A 22707-nucleotide genomic window follows, 5' to 3' on the forward strand; every position below is an offset into this window, starting at 1 on the left:
GCCCGACGCGAGGAACGAGCGGCTCGGGCTTGCGCTAAGCCAAGCTAGGTGTGGCTGAAGAGCCCTCGCGTGCTGAGCACGCGGCGCCACGCGAGCGCCGCCTTCTCCCGTAGCTCTCCCAATGCTCAGCACGCCGCGTCAGTCTTTCGAATTTTCACTCTTTCTCTCTCCCCTCATCCTCGACGCCTGAGTGGAGAGTTCCTTTCGACCCGCCCACCACTGCCCTGTCAGTCTAGTGTGTTAGGGTGTAGCCCGGATTTCGTCGGGTATCCGACAGTCCGCGCTGTGGACACCTGCCACACTCAGAGTCCGGCCGCGGCTTCCGATTGGCTGCCACACACTTTTGGCTGGCGCCACTTCGGCATCTCGGCCTCCGGCCGTTCCCGCGCCGACCTCTCCCCCAACACCACGAAATCGTACGAAACATCGCACGTCGGTTTCGTGTCTAATCCACACTGTTTACTTTACTGACGCCTTTGTCTATTTCTCGATATCCCACACCCTAGCTTGGGCCTAGATTGATCCCCTTTCCCACCCCGTTGCTCGACGGCGCAGCTTATATGGATGCATGGAAAACAATATAATCATTATACATATCTACTACATACATGTCTGAACATCTAATGATGTCTTGTACATCACAAGACCCAATATACGCACTGCCTGTGGTGCATCTGCTGTTACAGAAACACGGAAGTGCGAGTGCGAACATAAGGCGATACGCCGCACACTTGTCGGCCTGTACAACTTCTGCATCATCAGTATGTTCAGAGAGACTGGAAGAGTAGCACACTTACCTCGTGCTAATCGAGCATCAGGATTGAAGAAGATATGGGACTCTAGACCCGGCCGTTGAGTGCAGTCAAGCTCAATGACCTACCGTGCAGCAACGGGACAGCAGCGAAACATAGCTATAAATATGGTACACGTACCATGTCAAGTAGAGACAACAGCTGCAAGATGCTGGGCGGAACTGAGGGGAGCACAGGCACGGACAAGAGATGGTGGTGGTTGAAGGGCAAGAGAGGATGAGAGAGAAATTTGTTGAAGTCCAACCGCTACGAGCGGAGATTGAAATCCGGCACATCGGCATGATGAAGCAGCGACGCGACGTGTCACGAGACCAGCGGCACGCCCCCGTGCCGATAAGTCTAAGCCAGAATATTGCGCAAAGGAATCCACGACGCAAATCCTTTGCAACCTGTATTGCAACCGTTGCACAAATGGCACACGCGCAAAATGAGTGCAACTGTTACGCAAAAGTACTGATAATTATACTACCGACATTTGCACGAACGCCCCTTGGATTTTTTCACCAGATTCTGGGCAGGCCGTGTAGCTATTCCGTGAACGCGGTTGATACGCGCTTGTGAGCTATGGCCTCATGGTATCCAGAGTTCTGACACATTGGCCCTGCGGTATGATGAAAGACCATGGTGTACGACTACGCGCCTTTATTTCCCGCCGATCCTTATCTTCCTTGCTGCCGACTAGGCGGTGTGATTCTCTGGTGCGACGCACGGAGTTACTTGCCCCCGAACGTCCCTGACCCGAGCCTTGGCCGCTGAGAAAAGTACTGCGGGCCAAAGGCAGACACTGAAGAGCAGACAGTTCAGAACCTGGATGCGTACGAAGTGCAGCGGTGTTCCACGCCCAATAAGCAGATCCATGGACCGCGGAGCATGACCGCCGTCGCGGTCTCTGAGCAACGCCCGGAGGGTCACCGGTTGATATCAACGATACCCACCTACCCGGCAAGGGACACGCAAGGGGAACGCGAGCAGTGAGTGGGCGGCTCAGAGTAGATAGAGCTGCCGTCAAAACACTACCGGCGGCCTCTAAGACGGTCCAGGGCTACACAGCTATTCACCTGTATGCTGGAAAATCGTTGCAAACCACCGCTAGCCGAACACCATCGAACTTCCATTGAATTCGCGCCCAGTTGTAGACAGACTTCCAGACGGTAGGCAGCGATCTCTCCGGATTCCAGCGCCGAATCAGAGAACGCACTGTTGTGACCCAGCGGGAGTCATACAGGCCGACAGCGGCGGTGGAAATCTTGTGGTTTCGCGTCTCCTCGGGTTTCCAAGAAATCGCCACTCCAGGATTTCCAGTGCACAATTGACTAGCTGTGTAGTACCTGAACCCAGTGAACTCGATCTTCAAGTAAGGCACGCGGATGGATATCTTCAAGCAAGGAGCAGGGGAAGTTAGGACGATGATAAAGGCGCAGGAAACTGGAGGCTGGCTGGCTAACAGCGAAGTTTGGATACATATGGATAACTGAGAGGCCTAGTATTCCGTCTTAGTCTGCCATTGTCGGGCGCGCGTGGTTTTCGGAAGAGAACTATACGGCCGACTTGTTCTCGTATACGCTGACATTATCCGGTGTGGAGTCGAAGCAGAGTCTGCGAGCGCAACCCGAGTGGCGTGTCCAGAATGAATAGCAGGACGGAGCTCAGCCTTGATCTAATCTTATCTGGCCGTTCCTGACGATGACGGCCGGCGACGTCGCAGCCAACGAGCGGGTGATCCTCGCTATCATACGCCCCACCGTCACGCTATATATTCCTCCCCGTACATATCCTACTGGCCATCCCGCTAATCGTCCTCAATGTGGACCGTTCCACGACCGCCGAACGACGACTCGTACCGCCTCAGCTCCCTACCCATCGTCTCCCTCGACCCGTACATCCACCCCGAGGGGCACAACGGCAAGGGCAGGCTCTCCACCGCCGCCGCCCTGCACGCCGCCTGCGTCGAGTACGGCTTCTTCTACCTCGATGTCTCCACGTTCATCCACCCCGACGAGCCCAACGAGCTCATGCGCCTCGCGCGCGACTTTTTCGCACTCCCGCAGGAGGAGAAAGACAACATCGGCTTGGCGAAGGAGGACGGCGCGAGAGGTGAGCTTCGCGCGCTCTAGCTGCCGCTGCCGGGCGCGTCCTGATGCCTGCTAGGCTACCAGCGTATAGGAGAGAATGTCACCAACGGCAAGGCCGATAACCACGAAGCGATCGACTTTTACCGCCCCGTGGGGAACCCCGACAAGTCGAGACCTCTCTGGGGGAATAATCAGTGGCCAGACATACCAGGATTCAGGGAAAAGTACGAGAAATGGGTGGAGAAGATGAAAGAGCTAGGCTTGATAGTCATGGAGGCGTGAGTCACACCAAGCGCAGTACGGTCAATGCATGTCTCACATAATCTCGGGTGTTAGAATGGCTACAGGGCTGGGCATGTCACCCGAAGAATGGAAAGACCTCAAATCCAAAGTCGATGACTCGTTCTGGGTATTGCGTGTCATCGGTACGCTATCGTCCCCTCCCCTTGAATGTTTCGACGATACAACCCTCCACAGGCTACCCTCCTCTCCAATCAGACGACGACAGCCTCTCCTGCGGCTCACATAAGTACGCCCCCTCCCTCGTCCCTCATCCCCATCCTAATCCCAGGTGCACTGGAGCCTAGAGACTACGGCTGTCTAACGTACGCCTCCTCCCACTTTCCGCTTTCGACGCCCCACACGCTCACTTACCGTGCCCCTGCAGCTTCCTCTACCAAGACGACACGAAAGACGCGCTGCAAGTCTACCTCTCCCGCCCGGGCACCGTCGTGCGCACGAACATCGGCCTCCCCGCGGAGGAGATCGTCGAGGAGGGCGGCGTGTGGATCAGCGCGGACCCCGTGCCCGGCTGTCTGCTCGTCAACGTCGGAGAAAGTGAGTTGCCTTCGCTTCTGTCTTTCCTTCACTGTGCTCGGATGACTGACGTGGACGCTGATAGTGTGGGAGCGCTGGACGAACGGGCTATACACGAGCACGCTGCATAGAGTGATCCACCGAGGGTCGAACTACCGGTACGTCCCCCCCCCACCTCATCCTACATTCACCCCCTAAACTCGCTCTCCTCACGCAGCGTATCGTACGTCCCCTCTCCTCTTCCCCTCCTTCCCCTTCTAACCCCTTCCCCTCCCCCCTCCCCTCTCTCACGCTAGCATCCCCTTCTTCTTCGAGCCCAACTTCGACGCCCGCGTAGAGCCGCTCCCCGCGGCCATCCGCATGCAGGAGGGCATCGCGTGCTCGAACCCGTACCTCCACGGCGCGAAGCACAGGGACGTCGGCGCGGACGGCATGGTGCCCGTGCGCTACGAGCCCGTCGTGTACGGCCAGTTCTTGCTCGCGAAGGTGCAGAACAACTTTGCCAAGTACGAGTGAGTGGCAGTGCGCGAGTAGAGAAGAGGTAAGAGGTGGAGGAAGAGGTCCGGTGCGACTGGGTTATGAACATTGAATACTAGGAGCTTGTACAAGTATCAAAGGAGATTATTGGCTGTAATTTAGATTGTTGTACCCATCTTCGCTGTGACGCAGCTTCGGCGCAACACCACACCAAAATCATCAACATCCATTTCCACCCCTACAGTGTACATACACACACCCTAACTACCCATCACCTCCCCGACCCGCCACTCGACCCCGTGCGCTCCCTCTGCGTAGAATAAATCGTGCGCCCATGCCCGCCGAGGAACCCGCTCGCCGGGCCCACGCCCCACCCCGCCCTGCCCAGCCCGAGCCCCGCGCTCAGGCTGATCCCGGGCGGCGGCGCGCCGCGCTCGAAGCTCTCGGGCGGCTCCGCGGACGAGGACGCCTCGTGCGGCGCCTGGAGCACCGCCCAGTGCGGCTCGGGCGTGGGCGAGTCCTGGGCCGGGGATACGTGGGCGGGGGCTGGGCCGGAGCGCGCGCGGCTGGCGCTCTCTGCGTCTGCTGAGCCGTCCACGACGGTGCTCCACCGCCCGCGGCTGTCGCGCTTGCGCAGCTTCGCCGCCTCGGACTTGCCGTTCACCTTCTCGCCCCCGTTGTGCGCGGAGGCAGATGCTGACGGGGGCCGCGGGATCTTGAGCTTCACCTGCGAGCGCGCGGAGGTGCGCGCGGAGCGGGCGCTCTCGGAGGGCTGGCGGGTGTGGTCCTGTTGGGCGGGGGGGATGCTAATGGTACCGGCGCCGGTGTAGGACGCGGAGTGAGGGATCGATACTGAGGCGGAGTGCGGGAAGGTGGCGGAGGCAGAGGCGGAGGGTGGCATGGTGGAGAGGGTCGAGATGGAGGGCTCTTCTTCTGGGACTTCGTCCGCTTTTGCTGCGCGGCGCTGGAGTGCTGCGGCGAGAGGCATCGGTTGGGGTATGACGTCTAGCAATATGTGAGTATAATCGCAGATGTGAAAAAGGTTAGAGGAGCGCCTACCTTGAAGGAAGCTGAATTGGCGTCTTTGATGGGTGCAGTCGGCTTGCGAACGCAAGGATGTGTGAGGTCGGGTAGAGAGGAGGGGACTGCCATGGCTTACCCATGTCGCGGTAGTCTACGGTCGTACGCCGGTCGACCGCTGCTCGTTGTTGTCCCTCTCGAGACAATCGTTTTATGAACTCCTCCTTTCACAGCAGACACATGTAAGCTTCAGAGTGCAGGATGACGCAGGTGTCCCGCTGGTGACTTACCGTAGCCATTGAGATAACGAACATCGCCTCCTTGGACATGTTGAGCCCTGCCGAACCTATGCGAAGTTAGCTTTCGTTATCATACCTCCATTTCGCAATATCCGGGAGAGAGCATGAATGTAGACTTACCATCGGCGACCAAGATGTTTTCCAGCAACTCCTGCGGAAGCAAGCTCTGCCCGTGCTTCCTCACGCTGCTCCGTCTCCTCTTTTTCACGGGCGGCTCTCCAGGCCCAGCCAGACTAGCTGACGCGCCCTGAACGCGATCCACCTGCATAGCGTCTGCGGCCTCGTTCTCATCCGTATCCGAATCCAACTGGTCGACGTCTTCGTCGTCGTCTTCTTCTTCACTCTCGCGCGGGCGGGGCTGATAGTACTGATGGTGGTAGAATTGCTGGTTGTCTTGCGATGGGCGCAGCGTGAGGTGCACTTGCGAGGGGCCTAGGAGGCGTATGCTGGGGTGTAGCGAGCGCATCGCGTCAGGGTGCCCATTGGGATGCCCGTTCATTGTGTCTGGCGAGCTGTGCCGGGTCGCTTTGTTGTCGGGTTCAGAGCCGGAGAACGGCGGGGGCGGGTCGGCGCAAGATGGACGTGGGTGCTCGCCGTCCGCTACAGGCGTGACAAACTCGCGAGTTGACCGTCGTCGGTTCCTTTCTTTTATTTTCTATTTTCTATGAAAGGACTAAGCCCGACGCTGCTAGCTGAAAGGAATGGGAGGGCGTAGGTGGCAAAGCAGAACGTGTAGACTCTGCATGGTACGCAAAAGTTGTCACGGAACGCCAGATCGCCACCTAGATCTCGCGTTGTAGGCGCTCGTTATTTTTCCGCTTTTGGTTGTCTTTCTGCTCTGACTTCAACGTCGACGGTCGACGCGTGGATCTTTGCTTCGACTGCATAAGTGGATTCTCGATACGCGTTGTGCTACACAACCCCTAGAAAAGTGCAAATTTTCCATGAACGTTCAGTTGAAGTCGTTAACATTACGGCGATTCGAACTTCCCGATGACTACAAGTCAGTCGCGGCCAAGCAAGGCAACTGCTATATGTGAACTACGCCTATGATATCGCAGCCGCGGGCCACAAGAGTATCAAAGAGCAGTGAATGTACTATATTACATTGTGGTGAGTCATGCTTATAGTAGTACACTTGTGTCGCTATAATAAATACATTGCATTTTGCGTCGTGAATAGCAAGCGGACCATGGAAGATAGTTCTTCTTCCCGACACCTAAATTATCCTTCATTCCACGGGGACTTTGACGCTGGCCTTGTCCTCAGCCTTCGGTACAGTGACGGTAAGGATACCGTCCTGGAGCTTGGCAGTCACGCCAGTGCCGTCAACTGGCCGTGGCAGCCATACGGTCCGCCGGAATGTCGACGTGCCAGAAATCTCGCGTTCAGTCGAGATGGCATTCGAACTCTGGTCGGTGTTCGTCACGGCTTTCGAACCTGTTAACATGTTAGCGCACGGCCTAAAACCAGAATCTTGATCAAGACTACATACCTTCTGTGCCCTCAGAGCTGACCCCTGCCGATGGTTGCTCGCTCTGTGCCTCGGAGAAGTTTGGCTCCCTTCTTGCGCCCCGACTGAACACCTTGCCCTCGATAGTCAAGTTCCGTCCACCCTCGCCGATGCGAACCTCCACGTTTTCCTTCTTTACTCCTGGAAGTTCGGCTTCGATGACGAAGTTGTTACCCTCCTCTGTGATGTCGACGGGTGGCCGGAACGTGGACGGCGCACTGAAGAATGGGTCGTCGAAGACAGACCGCGAACCGCGGCCATAATATGCTGGCGTCCGTCCGAAAGGCTCTTCGAGCATGCGGAACAGAGGGCGAAGCTCGCGGAAGAATTGACGTGAAAGCGACATTATAGTGAGTGATTATAAGAGGCTTTAGAGGCAGATAGAATAGAAGTGTTTTGTTTGCGCTACTTAAGCTGTTCTGATCGACATACAGCGGGTCTATGCAAACGCTTTATATGTGAGTCCGGGATAAGGATCCTCCTCATGTAGAAAAGTCTAGAACAGTTCTGATCCATTCTCGGTCTCTTGAGTCTCAAGATCTCAAAGCCTCGTCTAACTGATTTACATTTTTTGCAAGTCTTACAGCCGAGGCTGACGTATGCCACAGTGGCTAGAAGGTTCCGGCAGTTTCCGGTGGCTTCGACGAGTTTCCCATGTTGGCGACCTCTGGGACTCACTCGTTGCAGTTTGGTGAAGCTGACAACCCCGTAACTACGGAAAGATGGTATGTTGAAACATTCTCCCCGCCCGACGACGCAAGTACTGGATGTCACAACTCGTCTGGGAGATAGCAGTCCTACGACTGGCACGAGACGTTACAATGATCCATGATACATCAGATACTCTAGCAGAGTCCGCTACCATTAAACCCGTGGACGTTCCTGATGACGCTAGCCGGGACCTGGCCATTCCACCACTAGTTGAGCGCTCACAACATGTTCCTGGTCGTCGTCATCTTCGAATTTCAGTTTATACATTGGAGGATGTTTGTGGCCCATCTGTTCACCGAGTCAGGACAATTACGCGAAGCGCTCACGCTGAACTTGCCTTAGCCATGTCCTTTCGACTGGCAATCACCTCGGCTTTGTAGAAACAGCTCGTATCAGGGTATAGGGCCATAACAGTCGATCCTGCTGGGAAATCTTGGTATGCGTCCAGATGGGCGGCGCTATCAGGAGGTGCATTGGGGTCAGGCAAGGGTATTATGGCTCTCAACGTGGTGTTGTAGCTCCTGGGGAATAGGTCGGCCATCTGCACAAATGAAACAGGTTATGATTAGACGTACTGTCCAGGTGAACCGTCTTCTTGATTCTCGGCGTCTCGGACTTCGTATCTGCCGCAAAATGTGTCAGAAATGAAGGCGACAAAAATGTTGTGGCATCATCAACCTATTTTTGTCTTGATTTATGCATTTGGTCACAACCGCCAAGATCCACGTATTCTCGTCTGTTTCGCCACCACCAGTTTCTCCTGGTTTCCCGGAATGAGGTGGAGGGTGGAATGCCACTTTCCGACCTTCCTGTAGAGGCAACTGCTTTGCCAACGCTTCCCTTCTGGCTTTAGGATCTCGAGAAAATGGTATAGGCGGAGCTGGGCCAGCCGAGCTGCGTGCTGGTAGCGTAATCGAGACGCCTCGACTCGCAGAGGGTGTACCTGGCCCAGGTAGTGCTGGAGGTGAATGCCCTCGCGGACGCTTAGCCCGTTTCTCTACTAAGGATACATTAGCAGAGGCAAAATTCCAGATATGAGCTCTCTTACCTTGAGGATTGGATTCCGAGGCCTTGCGAAGAGCAATCAATACGCCCAGACGCTCGATAGCGTCATCGATAGCCCTTTCGCAAGGTCAGGTTATATACGGGTGATTAAAGGAGTGTGCCATACTCCAGCTCAGTGCGAGACATTGTGCGGATGTCTTGCAATGCAGTGATGAGTTTCTTGTGTACCATCTTCACGTTTTCTATACCTTCGGCAGGTAAGGAATCGTCGATCGGCCAAGCAGACACGAGTCTGTTCACTCGGCCTATCGTATCCACATTTGAGGGATTATCATATATGTCAGTCAGCGATTTCAGAGAGGCACGCGCATGCGACCAGCATTCTAGCTCTGCATTCATGATGTTTGTATTAAGTTATGTACAGCACAAACGTGGGAATGACATACCTTCGGAGGAAGCCGGTCGTTTTGACATACCTCGTCTGTTCGCCATCCTTGTGTCTTTCGGGACGTACGAGGTGGACGCGGTAATCTACTGTGGCTAACAATGGTTCTGGGTGCGGGAACTGACATGTACTGACACGCGGCAGTAGAAGCTAAAACGAGCTCAAGCTGTCCAGCACCTTATTCCGAATCCGTGGTCTGTGGCGTGATGGAAACCACAATGATTATGGAAACAACACTCTTGATGCGGTAAAGGGAGCAAGTGAAGTTAAAGATACGGGGTCGAAAAGCTTCCAAGACGGCAAACGAGTACGACGATACAAGTCTGATGCAAATCCGCAAATATGCTCCGAACTGCCACGGCTCTCGCACACGTGACTTCTCAGTTACTTCATTGAAGCCCCATTTCGGTTTCAGGCATAAGTTAAAGATCTTACTCAGAGGTTCCTCGGAAATCAAGCAATTTCTCTACTCGAGCCTAGCACATGAAGTACCTTCGCACCACCGGAGGTCGCCCGAGGTTGACTTCGACTTCACAGGCACACTGTACACATTGGTGCAGTTCTTCGACATCATGCTGGATGCGCCAATTTACGAAGTGATACATCATAGACGACTGCAACGATCCGTATATGTGAGTCAAGTCTCATGTAAGGAAACTCGGGACATCTACCTTCTTCGATTTTCTTGATGTCATATTTCAGGCTGTCGAATCTGCGTCGCAAAGTATCGTTCTTCAGATTGAGCTGGAAGAACATCCGTTAGGGCCATAAGCCAAGTGCCAAGAAATCCTCTATATACCATGGAAAATCCTGCAAACAAATCTTTGACGAACTTCGAAATTCGAATCGGTTCTTCGTAATTGCCCAGTGTAACCGCGTTGACCGCCAAACGAGACTAGTGATTGGTACGACGGAACGGGTCCAGTTCAGACCGGTAGGTTGTGACACGAATGCCATTAGTGCAGAACCCAGCAGGATGGTGGAACGCGTCCGGTGAGCGTAAATGTCCAACGGATCATTGACGTCACGCACCAATTCATTAACCAGGGTAATAAGTCCGTGTAGGTAGTCCTCAGCAGGAAGAGTAAAGCGATTCTTCCATTCCTCTCGTACTTCAAGGCGTAAGGCTATTTTGGCGGAACGGGCATGCTGATATATCGTACTTACTACCAAGGGCTGCGCTAGCACTGGCCAACGACATGAGGGTACCGCTGGTAAGATACTCCATCAAAGTCGCGCAGAATACTGCGTTCCGCATGGAGTTGGACCACATTTCTTTCCATCGCCAGAACTGGTCTGGAGGTATGAGCTCGTATATCGCAGTGGTCGTTGTCTGCAAGTCCTGCAGTCCAGGCCGCACTGAATCCACAAGAGGCGGAACTGCTAGAAGCTAGGATCTTAGCAGCTATGACAGAGGATGAACGTCGTACTTTTGTCTTGGGGGGTCGAATGGATTTTATTTAGGAGTCCCACCATTGACCTTGTTTTCCTATCGAGTTCGCCGACTTCTTCCTTGATTTTCTGGGAAAGTCATCACACGACGATAATGGATTCCCATTTCCAACTGGATGAACCGAGCGCATCGTTGCTCACTTCTCTTAGCTCAACGTCGCGGTCTAGCGAATCGTTGATGAACTCAAGGTCTTGTGGGTCCATGGGGGAGCAGAGAAAACCAGACACGCGTGACGGTGACGTCACGCGTCTAATGTGAAGAGACGTGAAGTCACGCCGACGCGGCTCCCTTCAAGTTGGTAGCGTTTGGGTAGCGTCGTACCATCTCAGCATACGCGTCCTTGACGTCCACCGCGGCGCTGACTACTAGGCTCTCAGTATTCTCCCTTCCTTGAGCCTAGGACTTCTGCGCCTCTTTCTGTGCAGGCCCAGGGTATTCATTCCTGGTTTATGCTCTTAGGTCCTATGGCCACATCCGCCTCAGACGTCGAAAAAGTCCAATCCTTGCTGAAGGGTTTTCGCGATGCGCCAGTGGATACGCAAGGCGCTCCGGACTCTGTCCTAAGTGTTATTTATGCGTATCTCATGAAGATTCCGTCCGATGGAGATGGGTCTCTGCACTGGTTTTGCAGTCGTGCCGACGAGATTGCGACACAGGCTGCTACGTTCCTGATCAGACTACACGCCTATAACAGCAGTCGAGTGAACGCATGGAAGGATCGTCTTGGGAAATGTATGTCCAGGTGTCCTGCTTGCGTGGAAGCAAGAGAGCTTGCGAAGACGAGGTCTAGGCATACGTGAGTGTCAAGCCCTTAGACGCCCGCAAGTTCGCCCTCGTCTATTTGATACTTTCTTGTGATGTGCCGTCTGTGTGTTGACTCGGTATGCTAGGTACTTCGGCGCGTTTTCAGACGACATCCTGCAAGGTTTCTATCGTTCAGTCGACGAATGGGAGATTTCTCTGGCCCTCTCGAGCCTCAGAGACGCGGGTATTGACGTAGAGTCACCTGATAGTGGACAAACGACTCTAAGCGACTTACCCTCAGGGATTGTTTATCTTATATTCTGCAATCTAGCGGTATTCCAAGACAAGCGCGTTCAACCACTTGTGATGGCCAAGGTCCCTCCTGCGCCCATACTTGATTGGCCTCCACGTGTACCTCCAGCTGGTCTTCTGCTACTGGCTCTGTGTGACAGACAAAATGCTAGAACGTGGGCCCGTTGCCAACTGCAGCGGTACCGGGTAGCACCGATATCTTCGGACCGTTTCATTGGGTCGCATGAGAAGATTGTTTATCCCATCATCGCCGCAGTTGCTTCTACAGGGCATGTCGATGCACCCCCATCTCCGGCATCCTTGACTAGAGTATCCCTTGACAGTAATTCAGGCAATGCGGGGGCGGCGATAACCTTTGCTTTTGCGGAAGATGCAGACGCACTATGGGCTGGATTCGCTGTCGTTATGCGATATCTGCCTGCGCATGTTATGCATCCCAGTATACTGTGCAATATCGACATTAGACACATAATCATCGGTCACCTACATGATACGGGGTCGAGTAAGTCTTCCATTAGCGCTCTGTTGGGGAATATTTCTGACCATTTACTATTCAATACTTCCGCTCATCCTGCACATCGATGTTGCTATTCAAGGATTCATCGACGTTTTTCGTTGCTTATGGTACCTTACTGAGCGTTGCGAAAGCCTCTTATGGCGGGACGAAGGAGCAGACTACCCTCAAATCGTTTTTGACGCTGTCAAAGATAATCGCTCGTTCATAGAAATCTTCCAGAACCCCGCTATTCTCGCGTCCAAGCCTTGGGTGCTGGCGTGGTTCTCCAGATTCATGACCACTATTTGGGAGATGCCCCTATTTGGCGACGTCCTCGCCAAAGTTACTGACCTCATGTGTGAGGAATTGCAGCATGACAGATTCGAAGGGACGAGATCAGAGACGATGACTTTTGTGATGAAGGTTTGTGCTGTATCTGCTATTCCTATTAACTGCTTATACAGACCTGTTGCTAGCTTTTATCTACTCTCTTCAGTAAAAGTGCGGACAAAGAACACCTACGTCAACGAACTGCCATATCAGCCGTGGTAGATATCCACGCGCACACTCTGGTTTCAGTCGCTTTCTCACATAACTATGGAGATTCAAAGTGGCGCGATTCCAGGATTGCTGCTCGCGGCCTCGTGAAGGACCTCTTATTGAAGGACGTTCAAGATGTTGCTGAAGCAATCACGTCCCTTTGCAAGTTCAACCGAGGATCAGACGCCAGCCTGCCCGATCCACCAGCTAGTCAACAACTCATTTGGAAGAACGCGTATCAAAGTCTTCAGCCAAATGATTCGGACGGCGTTGATCTCGTATTGGACGTTGTTGCAAGCACGGCGCATATGGACCTACTTAGCGAGAAAGCTTTTGCAGCTTCTATTCAAAGAAGTGGCAAGGTCGGGCTTATCTTGAAGAATATCAATAAGTCGTTAAACAGTTTTCGTGACGGATTCTTGGCAACGATATCAAGATATGCAGATTACAACACCCCATCTTCGATCCTTGATCTACTACGGCGGCAGGGTGTCGTCCAGCACATAATTGCCCTGATGTTATGTCCGATTGATCAGGCGGCGTTGGCTGTCCAGGCGATCGTAGGCCAGGCATTCGATGTCGACGTCCGTATGGATTGCTTCCGAGCCCTCCTGGAAAATCTTCCGAATACCTCGCTCCGCGGTATAGTTCATTTCCTAGAGATATTCCTGCACTACATCCCGGTTGTACCCGAAGCATGTAGTCTCTCAAAGGCGCTTGTCCGCTGTCTGACGGACGTCATAGAGGTGTTGTGCTCGTCTCCAGATGGGCTCCTCCTCAAACCCGGCTTTTTGAGAGGTGAGTCTGGCATCGGAGTATCTGGCGACCTGCTGTCTCTCTGGCGTTCGATGACTCGCGCCTTGGCTCTCATATTCAGGCTGACTCCGAGCTGGGCACCTCATTTCGAGAACGAAGAGATGACCGTGTGGATGAGAGATGCTCTCATTTTCGGCAGGGATATGCTGGCTCAGCGCAGGGTTATCGAAGCTGGGGCACTTGCTTTGTATGAGAAGGAACAACAATCGTCGAGGCAACCGAAGAAGCTGTCGACCAAGGGCAAGCAAATGATGGATGATCTACAGGAGGTCTTACCGGAGCTGGCGAGATGGCTACGTTTGACCGATGAAGAGCTACTACACCAGTCGTTCGCTTTGCTCCAGTCTCTCCTTGAGAGCTTTCTGGAGACTGGAGTCACTCCTTCAGAAGCCGGTATGAAGAAGCTCAATAAGTTCGTCGAGGATGCTCGTAGAAAAGATCCAAAGCGTCCCCAGACTCGTCTAGACACCGCAAGACTATCCCAGCTGGAGGACACACTGGCTGCCTTCGATGATGATGATGTACAGATAATCGCCTATAATCCATCATCGAGTAAGCGGGGCTCGGGCTCAAACATCGCGCAAGGGGCGGGGAAGGTCGCCGGTACGTCAGGCATGCCTAAGAAACGGCCTGTACAAGACAAGAAGACAAGGGCGCCTGAAACCATCAGCATAGTTGCGACAAATGGTTCAATTCTTCCTCGAGAACCGGTCAAGGGAACCGCCTCCGCATCTACGTCCGTGACGACTAAGGATCATAGGCCTGTGCAGCCGAGAACTATCTCTCAGAGTACAGCTACGGCTAAAGCACCGAAGTTTGAGGGCTCCTCGGGAAAAAGCAACATGTCCGATTCAACGTCTTCTGAGGACGACTCTGAGGACGACGAGGAAGAGGCCAAAGAGGGAGGTCTAGTAGCTCTTGGGAAGTTACAGCGAACTCCCAAGATTAAAAGAACAGTCGAACGGAGACAAGTGAAGATGTTGGATACCACGACGAATATCAAAGGAAGCACGAACCGCTTATTCGATGCCCGACGTGAGGCCCAAAGAACAGCGTTACGCATGAAACCAGATATTTCCTCCCTCCACAAAGCGCTGCTTTCATGGAACTACGAGCATGATGGCCCTGAGCCTCCTATGCCAAACCGCGGCTTGGCCCTAACTCGAGTTCCTGATCGATTCACTGACTATGGGCAGTACCGCGCAATTTTCGAACCATTGTTGTTGTACGAGTGCTGGGCTCAGCTATTGCAGTCCAAGCAAGAATCTCAAGAGGTCTTCACTTGTACGGTTGTGTCTCGCGGGTTCATTGATGACTGGCTTGACCTCGATATCTCAATCGCTGACGATGTTAAGAAGGACTGGGCTTTAACGGAGACCGATGTGGTCCTCCTTAAGCAACCAGAGGGCAAGAAATGCATCCTAGGGAAGACACAGAGTTACAAGGCACAACGTTATGGGATCCAAGCGACTATCAGGTGTTATTTGCCTCATGCCGCAATGGACCCCGGTCTTCAGATTAACACCAGCTGGTGTCTTAGCAAAGTATTCAGGTAAGAAATCTGATTCAATTGTTTGACATATACGCCTTCTCACACTCCCAGAAGTCTCAGCACGCTGCATAGGGAGTACGCCGCCCTTATGGCTTTGCCCTTTTATGATTTTGCCGACTCAATTCTCCAGCCGCGGCTGCCGTCGAAACCGCTTCTGGATGCTCGGGAAATTCAACATACCCAGGCGAAATATAAAGTGAACGAGCCCCAAGCTGTCGCGATTCTAAGTTCTCTAAAATGCGATGGATTCACGCTTATCCAAGGGTATTTGCTTCGTCATTTCTAATTGTCAATGCGATATCTAACGTGGAGGCAGCCCACCGGGTACAGGTAAAACATCGACAATCTGCGGCCTTGTCCATGCTTTTCTATCTCGGCGACCTCGTCCAACGACTGCTATCCATGCGGGGCGTAGCGCAATTCCTGCGGATAAGGAACCTGTGAAAAAGGTCCTTCTCTGCGCCCCGAGTAACGCAGCGGTCGATGAGATTGCACACCGTCTAAAGGACGGCGCTTGTGGCGCAGGATATGCCGCCAACCCGAAGGTTGTTCGTGTTGGCAACGACAAAAATGTCAACATCAGCGTGAAAGATATTACACTGGACTATCTCGTCAATCAAAAGCTGAATGAGGAGGGGTCAATGGGAGCCGGCCGAGACACCTCAAATGAGATTGCAACATTACGAGCTGAACTAGAAGCGGTGAAGAGACAGAAGCAACAGAAGCAAGATGAGCTAAATGCTGTCCACGACAACGGTGCACGAAGCCGCGCTCTCGAAGAAGAGATTCGAGCCTTGAATGCCAAACGTTTGAATCTATCTCAGCAGTTCGATCGGACGAAGGACCAGCAAAAATCTGACTATCGTAGTCTGGATGCAACGCGACGTAAATGCCGTACCGAGGTTATTCTCGCGGCGGACGTTGTTTGCGGTACACTGTCTGGAGTCGGGCACGATATCTTAGAGCAGTGTGATTTCGACATGGTCATCATCGACGAAGCCGCCCAAGCAATAGAACTGAGTTCACTCATTCCTCTAAAGTACAAAAGCAGACGCTGCGTCATGGTCGGAGGTACGCCAGTGCGCCAGTGTTAATGAAGATCTCTGGACCATTCGTAATTGATTCCTTCAGATCCTCAGCAGCTCCCTCCAACCGTCATTTCTCAAGAGGTAACTGTCGATGGTGTCTGATGCATGATCGCGACTAACAGTTGTATGACTCTGCAGGCGTCGAGATACCTTTACAATCAGTCGCTCTTCGTCCGGCTTCAAAAACAGAAGCCAGAATCTGTGCACCTCTTGAGGTATGGTATGCACCCCCGCTCTGCCCAGCATGTAAGGCTCAGTTATCATTCTACAGCATCCAATATCGTATGCATCCCGATATCAGTGAATTGCCAAGCCGCCTCTTCTATCAGGGACAGTTGTCTGATGGCCCGGACATGGCTGCGAAGACTCGGCAGCCCTGGCATTCACATGGTAAATTTGGAACGTATCGGTTTTTCAGCGTGGGCCGCGGCCAGGAGCAGGAGGGCGGGTACCGCTCACTAGTCAACAAAGCGGAGTGCCAGGTCGCCGTAACCTTGTATGGCCGCCTGCGCAAAGAGTTCTCCATGTTCGACTTTGACTACAGGGTTGGCGTTGTCTCTATGTACCGAGCCCAGATTGCAGAGATGCGTCGGGCGTTCATCAGTCGTTTTGGGTCAGACATCGCGGGCAAGGTGGACTTCAATACGGTAGATGGCTTCCAAGGACAGGAGAAAGATGTTATTATATTATCGTGCGTGCGCGCTGGTCCGGGATTGCAGAGCATCGGGTTTCTGTCAGGTGAGTAGTCTACGATGGTGACCCTACCCATATTGAATGATTGTACAAGACACCCGGCGTATGAATGTTGCCTTGACTCGAGCCAAATCATCACTATTCGTCCTAGGTCATGCTCCGACGCTTGAACGTAGCGACAAGACATGGCGAGACATCGTTTCGGATGCGAGAACTAGGCAGCGACTAGCGGAGGCGAGTATGGCTCCTGAGTCAGAGGCGTTGTCGTCCACTAATGCTTCACGTCTAGGTGGATGCTTCATTTTTTACCACCCCAAGTGACACTCTCCCGACAGTCATCGCCGCAGATCCTATGACAAGAAATGTGGCTTCCCCAGCACTACCTCCACCGGAAGGCCTTTTGACCCCTCGTCAATTCACGGAAAAGCCGAGGACTCGCGTATCCGAAGGTGATACGACCGTAGCTTCTCACAAGCGGTCAATCGATGGAGATCATCCACAGCGACCTCCACCTGCACTCCGGGTCAAAGAGGATCAAGCTTCTCTGTCGTCTACTGGTCAGAAGCGACCGATAGAAGAGTCTCTGCCAAAGCAACCACCGAGTCTGCGTCAGAGTGAAGGCGAATCTTCCAAACCAAGACCTAAGCCACCTGTTAAGCGTCAGAAACAAGGCCCAAGCTTGTTCATCCCGAAACCTACCAAGGTGAACTCCACTTCGGCTCCCCTTACACACCAGCAATACTGATCAAAGCTACCCTTGCAGCGATGAGGAAGCTACGACAAGACATACTGGATGAATGCGAAGGAACATATATTCCGGGGGGGGGGGGGTTAATTTAGGGATACTGTCTACAGCGTAATTTATTCTATATCGGCAACGGGATTTTGCAATTTGTATCATAAGAAACTGTATCCTAGAAGATTGATTATAGACACTTCTCAGACGGCGTCGACTGCGGGCAATTCCCAGCCTGCGGGCCCGAAACGTGGAATGACCTTCATGACACCTTTACTGTTCTTCATAGGTTTTGAGAAGGTACACAGGGAATGCTTGCCCAGATTTGATAACCATGCCGGATTGATTACAGTTACCCCTGTTTAGGCAGGCTCAGCAGGATGTGACGGGGTAACGGAGGGTCATACCTTTGATGAACAGCCGCGAGGTCCGAACAAGTTCATGGAACACAACGTAATCCGGCGGCGATACTTCAGCGAGGATGGACGACGGATGAATGAACACATCATCCGCAACACCAAGTGCCTTATAAGGGACTCCAACGGATGAGGCGTATTTAGTTCCCGTCGAGCCATCTTTTGCCACTAGATCTGCCCTCACCGCAACCTGGTCTATGAAGGCCGCACATAACAACTGACGAAGGACCTTGATCTAATTTGTCATGTCACTCTATTAGTAACAGCGTGTCTTAAATATGACCAATATTGTACCTGCAGTGTCGAGGGCGGGGTTAGGTTCGGCACAAACGCCGCATGGGTCTCAGGGAAGTTTACTTGAACGATATTGCTGATCTGCGACCGCAGCTTGTGTATTTCTTCCATAGCCTGTAATGCGGCTGTCGCATGAAGTTGCAGACACTCGACGTGCATTACACACCTTCGGCCGGACAAAGTGTTCCATGCAAAATGAATGGCCTCCACCGGCGTATTCATAGGCTCCAACAACGGATAGAATCTTGAATATGTCGCTTGTGAAATTGCCGAGAGCGGCGTGGGTCTAGAGACGATATAAGAGTGCTGTTAAGACAGCATATAGTATACTTACGTGCTGCATCTTGAAGAAGGCCCGTCGGTGGGATGTTTGGACCTCACTGATGTTCTTTGTAGAGTGCTCCGGCTCTGACGGCGACTGTTCAGGGCTGACATCGCTCCCGTCGTTCGCGATTTGATCTTCGTGCAAAAACGGGTCACCCACAGACAACGCGGAGACAATAGCAATGACGTAGGGTAGGCATCCATGTTGCCGACCACTTACAAGCATCCTAGAGAATCGAGGGGATATTGGGAATAGAGCCATAGCTTTTCCAAGTTCTGTTATGTGTCCACCCGCGGTAGCGTTTAAACCGTCCGCAGTAGCAGGGGTATTCGAATTCGACAACGCTCCGAGATGCGTGAGCAACGACTCTGCCTTCCGTAGCGCTATTCGGTCAGGTGGGGTCGGAAATGGGAAGTTAGTCACTGCATCTATATGCATGCTCTTCATCTGCAGCACGACGCCTTCGATGGGCATCCGTAGAATCTCCGGGTGAGCGAACTGAGCAAAGTAGTTCTCGTAGACAGCGGATGAATATAGGCGATAACAGTGTCCCGGTCCCGTGCGCCCAGCGCGTCCTGCTCGCTGCGCTGCTGATGCTTTGGATATCCAAGAGATCTGGAAGGATTGTATACCGTTGGCAACGTCATACTTTCTCTATAGCATGCGTCAGACCGCGTTGCAGTTACAGCGATGTGCCGGTCTGAGACTTACCTCCTTCGCACGGCCACAGTCAACGACGTAACGAATACCGGGGATCGTCAAAGAGGTTTCAGCGACGTTTGTCGATACAACAACTAAGCGTGAACCCGGTGGAGGAGGTTCAAAAACACGCATTTGTTTATGACTGGGCAATAGAGAGTACAGCGGGACTATGTGCATGGGCGCTGCAAGAGAATTAATCCAGGAAGAATTGAATCCTTCGGAACGCACGCACAATCCGTATCTGGTAGGCCTTCGCTGGCGTCTACCCCTCCATCGGATTCATCGTCGCTATCGTTGTTCAACGCTTCCGCATCCACATCACCATCAACGTCGAGAGCCGCGTTGTCGTCAGCAGCACCGAGTTCGATGTCCTCTGGTTCAACATCGGCTAAAGGAATTCGTAAGTCGACAGTTGCAACGTTCTGCCATCTTACTCGCCTAATGCAGGACGGACGGACTCGGGCTTATTGCCCTCTGGCACCTCGGTTTCGTAACCTTGCATAGACGAAGCTTTACGCTTTTGCTGCTTTCCTCGGATAGCATTGTGACCGAACTTTGCCTCCAGTTTCCGGCATACGCCAGTAATCTCATTTTGACCAGTTAAAAAAATGAGGATGCCACCAGGTGGAAGCCGGGTATGAATCTTCGAAGCTTTCTTGACGGCTTCGGTGACATAATCCGGGGAGGTGCGACGGCTGAAGTGAATGGTGACTGGATGCTGACGAGCGGCCACGTTGATGACGGGGGGAGGGGAAGAGAATAAGGTCTTGTTCTCCACGAAGTCTGATACACGGAGGGTAGCTGACATGATCACCAGCCGCAAAGGCTGACGCAGACAGTCATATCAAAACGAAAAAAACTAGATATAAATACGCGCACTCACTTTAACATCATCCTTTCCCTCGGCCCACATCTGCTCCCTAAGCTTAATGACTCTGCTCAGAACACCTATCAAGATATCGGTGTTCATGCTCCTTTCATGGGCCTCGTCGATGATGATAACGGAATATTTCGTGAGCAGGAAGTCGGTAGCCAACTCTCGCAGCAGGACGCCATCCGTCATAAACTTGATAGATGTGGAAGGTGATACACTGGCATCGTATCGGATCTGATAGGAGACACGAGACGATGGCAAGGATAGCTCACGGGCGACCCGAGACGCCATAGATACTGCAGCGACTCGGCGCGGCTGCGTGACACCAATCATGCCAGGATTCTCTACAAACCGGTCGAGTTAGGCAAATCGATATATCATGGAGTAGAACATCACCTACCGCTACCTGGGCTGCCGAATCCTGCCTCGTACAAGAATTGCGGAACCTGCGTGGTCTTACCACTTCCCGTTTCACCGCAGATAACGACCACCGGGTTCAGCATTATAGCCTCCATGATCGTCTGCTCCTCAGCCACAATTGGGAGTTGCATCCGGCTTTCCTGCACGTCAGGAGGCCGTGAGACGGCGACGAAGGACTTCCCGGACGCAGGTTTATCCCCCGTTGAGGATGCCGGTGCCTCCTTCCCGACATCAGCGCTGGACTTCGGTCGGAGTTGCTTGGCAAGAGATGTCTGGGGAAAGGACACGTCCTCTCCGAGAGGTCCGCGCAGTAGGCCATCTGTGGCTGTCTGAGACTTTTCCTGTTTCCGCCTTTTGGAGAGGGGTGCGTCCGGATGCTCAGACTGAGATGGCGGTTCTTCCGCATGTCTATCCGCATTGGGTGCCGCTACGTAAGGTTTAGCAGCACTTAACTGAGCCATTGCCCAATCTTTGAAACTGCGCTTCTTAGGAGCGGGAGGTTCACCGGTTTCTTCTTCGTCGGAACTTGATCCTGGATGCTCGTCCGAGTCGTCCGTGCCGGACTCTGACTGCGAACGACGGCTGTGCCCGTCTTCAGCGCTGCCGTCGGACTCTGCTTCGTCGACAGAATCGTACGCAGAGTCAGAACTGTCGAAGCTGCTGTCAGAATGTTCCTTCTCCTGTTGCTTGCATGCCGCAGCCGTTTTCGTCCAGCTCCGGATCGCACCCTGCAGTACCAAACCTGAGATACGGATCGGAAGTCTGACAGGGCGAAACTCACCTTTGCCCGTTTCTTTTTCATAATCGGGGCAGCAATATCCCCATCCGAATTTTTCTTGAGAGCACTACCAACTGACCGTTTCGCAGTAGTAATGCTTTTTGGCTCCTCCCCGCCGAAGGCAGTATCCATCACTACAGTAGGTCCTGGCCTCGCGCCATCCGTATGGTCGGTTAGGTCGACTATCTCGACGTCCTTGTGAGCCTGCAGAGCAGGAGAGTCCCGCTCGTCTCCTTCGCTCTCGTCTGAACTGACGTATGTCTCCGTGTGACGCTTCCGCTTCCCTGCTTTACCATCCATGAGCCTTCGGACCTCCTTATCCTCCTCCTTCTCCAGACGATACTGGTTGGTAGCGACCTTCCCAGTACCGAGCATGGAAGAAGTTTGCAGCTTCAAAGTCGGCATTTCCGCTTGGCTCGCACTGACACATAGCATGAGTGGATGAAGAGTGACAAACTGTCAAGCTAAGACTCACGCAAGCCTTTGCAGGATTACAGCTCGCTCTTCTTTCTTCAGCTTTTTGTCCTGTTCGTATAATAATATTCAGCACAAACGGTCCGTAATCCCTCATGCAGAGATAACATACGATGTACTTCTCGAGGCGGCGTTTCTTCTTGCTAGACATCTTCGATTCAGAGTGTGTAGCGAGCTGAGGGAGTATAAAGTTATAATTTTCATCGTAGCCTTCAGCAGAAGTGGCAATCATACCTCCTGCTTTATCCGTTCCTCCCGCTCCAACTCCTTCTGGGTCTTTGACTTAGGCTGGACGACCTCAGCATTCGTGTCATCTCCTTCTACTTTGCTCGCTCGCTTTCCTTTCCGCTTGTGTGAACCGGCGGATGATTGGCGAGCTTTCGCGTTGAACCTCTCCCTCGTTGGATTGACTGGCATATTGAGGTATGGGGAGGATAAGCTTGCTCGTAAGACCAGATATTTCCAAAGAAAAACAAGTCCTGGGCAAGTCCGTCGACCAAATCCAGAGGCAGGTATGGTGTGAAGAAATCAAGGAGGCTCTAATGGACGACCTTGTACCACGCAGGAAGCTCTGCTAAGCCTAAGTGTCCTCCAAATGTTTTGCGCGATCGAGAGAGCCGGCGGCATCGGCCGATCTGGATCTCAGTCAGATCTCGCCGCACGTCCGTCCGATACTATCATTGGGGGGGTTCTGTAAAAACTTGACAATATGACCGGCCAAGGGCTACCTTCTTCATCATTCCCTGTTATTTCACTCAGGCATCATAATATACCTTCCCTAAGTACCATCTGACAAAAAGAATGATCTCGATTCACTATGTACA

At 52.9% G+C, this 22707-nt stretch overlaps 7 protein-coding genes across 7 annotated transcripts in view; 2 read left to right on the forward strand and 5 right to left on the reverse strand.

Moving 5' to 3' along the window:
- The first annotated feature begins 2530 nt into the window (after positions 1-2530).
- Positions 2531-4354, forward strand: GLOTRDRAFT_61605 (Clavaminate synthase-like protein). Its single transcript, XM_007868598.1, has 9 exons — positions 2531-2906; positions 2961-3162; positions 3221-3309; positions 3362-3413; positions 3472-3489; positions 3552-3721; positions 3786-3858; positions 3918-3923; positions 3997-4354. The coding sequence occupies exons 1-9, from the start codon at positions 2615-2617 to the stop codon at positions 4214-4216; spliced, it is 1122 nt and encodes a 373-aa protein (XP_007866789.1). The 5' UTR covers positions 2531-2614; the 3' UTR covers positions 4217-4354.
- Positions 4355-4448: 94 nt separating this feature from the next.
- Positions 4449-5995, reverse strand: GLOTRDRAFT_139067 (uncharacterized protein; the record flags this gene model as incomplete). Its single annotated transcript, XM_007868599.1, has 5 exons — positions 4449-5182; positions 5237-5278; positions 5337-5421; positions 5488-5543; positions 5617-5995. 5 exons carry the CDS (start codon positions 5993-5995, stop codon positions 4449-4451), a joined length of 1296 nt encoding a protein of 431 aa, XP_007866790.1.
- A 523-nt stretch (positions 5996-6518) lies between these two features.
- Positions 6519-7434, reverse strand: GLOTRDRAFT_77029 (HSP20-like chaperone). The gene is made up of 2 exons (XM_007868600.1): positions 6992-7434; positions 6519-6936 (listed from the first exon to the last, which is right to left on the reverse strand). Exons 1-2 carry the CDS (start codon positions 7353-7355, stop codon positions 6728-6730), a joined length of 573 nt encoding a protein of 190 aa, XP_007866791.1. The 5' UTR covers positions 7356-7434; the 3' UTR covers positions 6519-6727.
- A 466-nt stretch (positions 7435-7900) lies between these two features.
- On the reverse strand, positions 7901-9124 carry GLOTRDRAFT_106180 (uncharacterized protein; the record flags this gene model as incomplete). The annotated part of the gene is made up of 6 exons (XM_007868601.1): positions 7901-8008; positions 8088-8241; positions 8296-8343; positions 8399-8715; positions 8761-8842; positions 8892-9124. The coding sequence occupies 6 exons, from the start codon at positions 9122-9124 to the stop codon at positions 7901-7903; spliced, it is 942 nt and encodes a 313-aa protein (XP_007866792.1).
- Positions 9125-9740: 616 nt separating this feature from the next.
- On the reverse strand, positions 9741-10826 carry GLOTRDRAFT_43434 (Translin; the record flags this gene model as incomplete). Its single annotated transcript, XM_007868488.1, has 7 exons — positions 9741-9784; positions 9842-9914; positions 9970-10065; positions 10203-10282; positions 10338-10550; positions 10601-10691; positions 10764-10826. The coding sequence occupies 7 exons, from the start codon at positions 10824-10826 to the stop codon at positions 9741-9743; spliced, it is 660 nt and encodes a 219-aa protein (XP_007866679.1).
- A 261-nt stretch (positions 10827-11087) lies between these two features.
- On the forward strand, positions 11088-17185 carry GLOTRDRAFT_42828 (uncharacterized protein; the record flags this gene model as incomplete). The annotated part of the gene is made up of 10 exons (XM_007868453.1): positions 11088-11419; positions 11514-12181; positions 12276-12598; positions 12652-15083; positions 15138-15347; positions 15400-16154; positions 16215-16252; positions 16310-16386; positions 16443-16909; positions 16959-17185. 10 exons carry the CDS (start codon positions 11088-11090, stop codon positions 17183-17185), a joined length of 5529 nt encoding a protein of 1842 aa, XP_007866644.1.
- A 506-nt stretch (positions 17186-17691) lies between these two features.
- Positions 17692-22707, reverse strand: part of GLOTRDRAFT_121629 (P-loop containing nucleoside triphosphate hydrolase protein) — a gene marked incomplete at its 5' end in the record, with an annotated part of 5853 nt that continues 837 nt past the window's right edge. Inside the window, 14 exons of the mRNA XM_007868602.1 lie at positions 17692-17958; positions 18008-18251; positions 18311-18424; positions 18477-18596; positions 18645-19289; positions 19347-19519; positions 19570-19775; positions 19796-20163; positions 20221-20555; positions 20612-21359; positions 21413-21830; positions 21885-21934; positions 21996-22058; positions 22118-22322. Of these exons, the coding sequence (XP_007866793.1) occupies positions 17804-17958; positions 18008-18251; positions 18311-18424; positions 18477-18596; positions 18645-19289; positions 19347-19519; positions 19570-19775; positions 19796-20163; positions 20221-20555; positions 20612-21359; positions 21413-21830; positions 21885-21934; positions 21996-22058; positions 22118-22322 (3844 nt within the window). The 3' untranslated portion in view covers positions 17692-17803. The remainder of the gene's footprint in view (positions 17959-18007; positions 18252-18310; positions 18425-18476; positions 18597-18644; positions 19290-19346; positions 19520-19569; positions 19776-19795; positions 20164-20220; positions 20556-20611; positions 21360-21412; positions 21831-21884; positions 21935-21995; positions 22059-22117; positions 22323-22707) is intronic.

This window comes from Gloeophyllum trabeum, assembly GCF_000344685.1.
Source record: "Gloeophyllum trabeum ATCC 11539 unplaced genomic scaffold GLOTRscaffold_00008, whole genome shotgun sequence".
NCBI lineage: Eukaryota > Fungi > Basidiomycota > Agaricomycetes > Gloeophyllales > Gloeophyllaceae > Gloeophyllum > Gloeophyllum trabeum.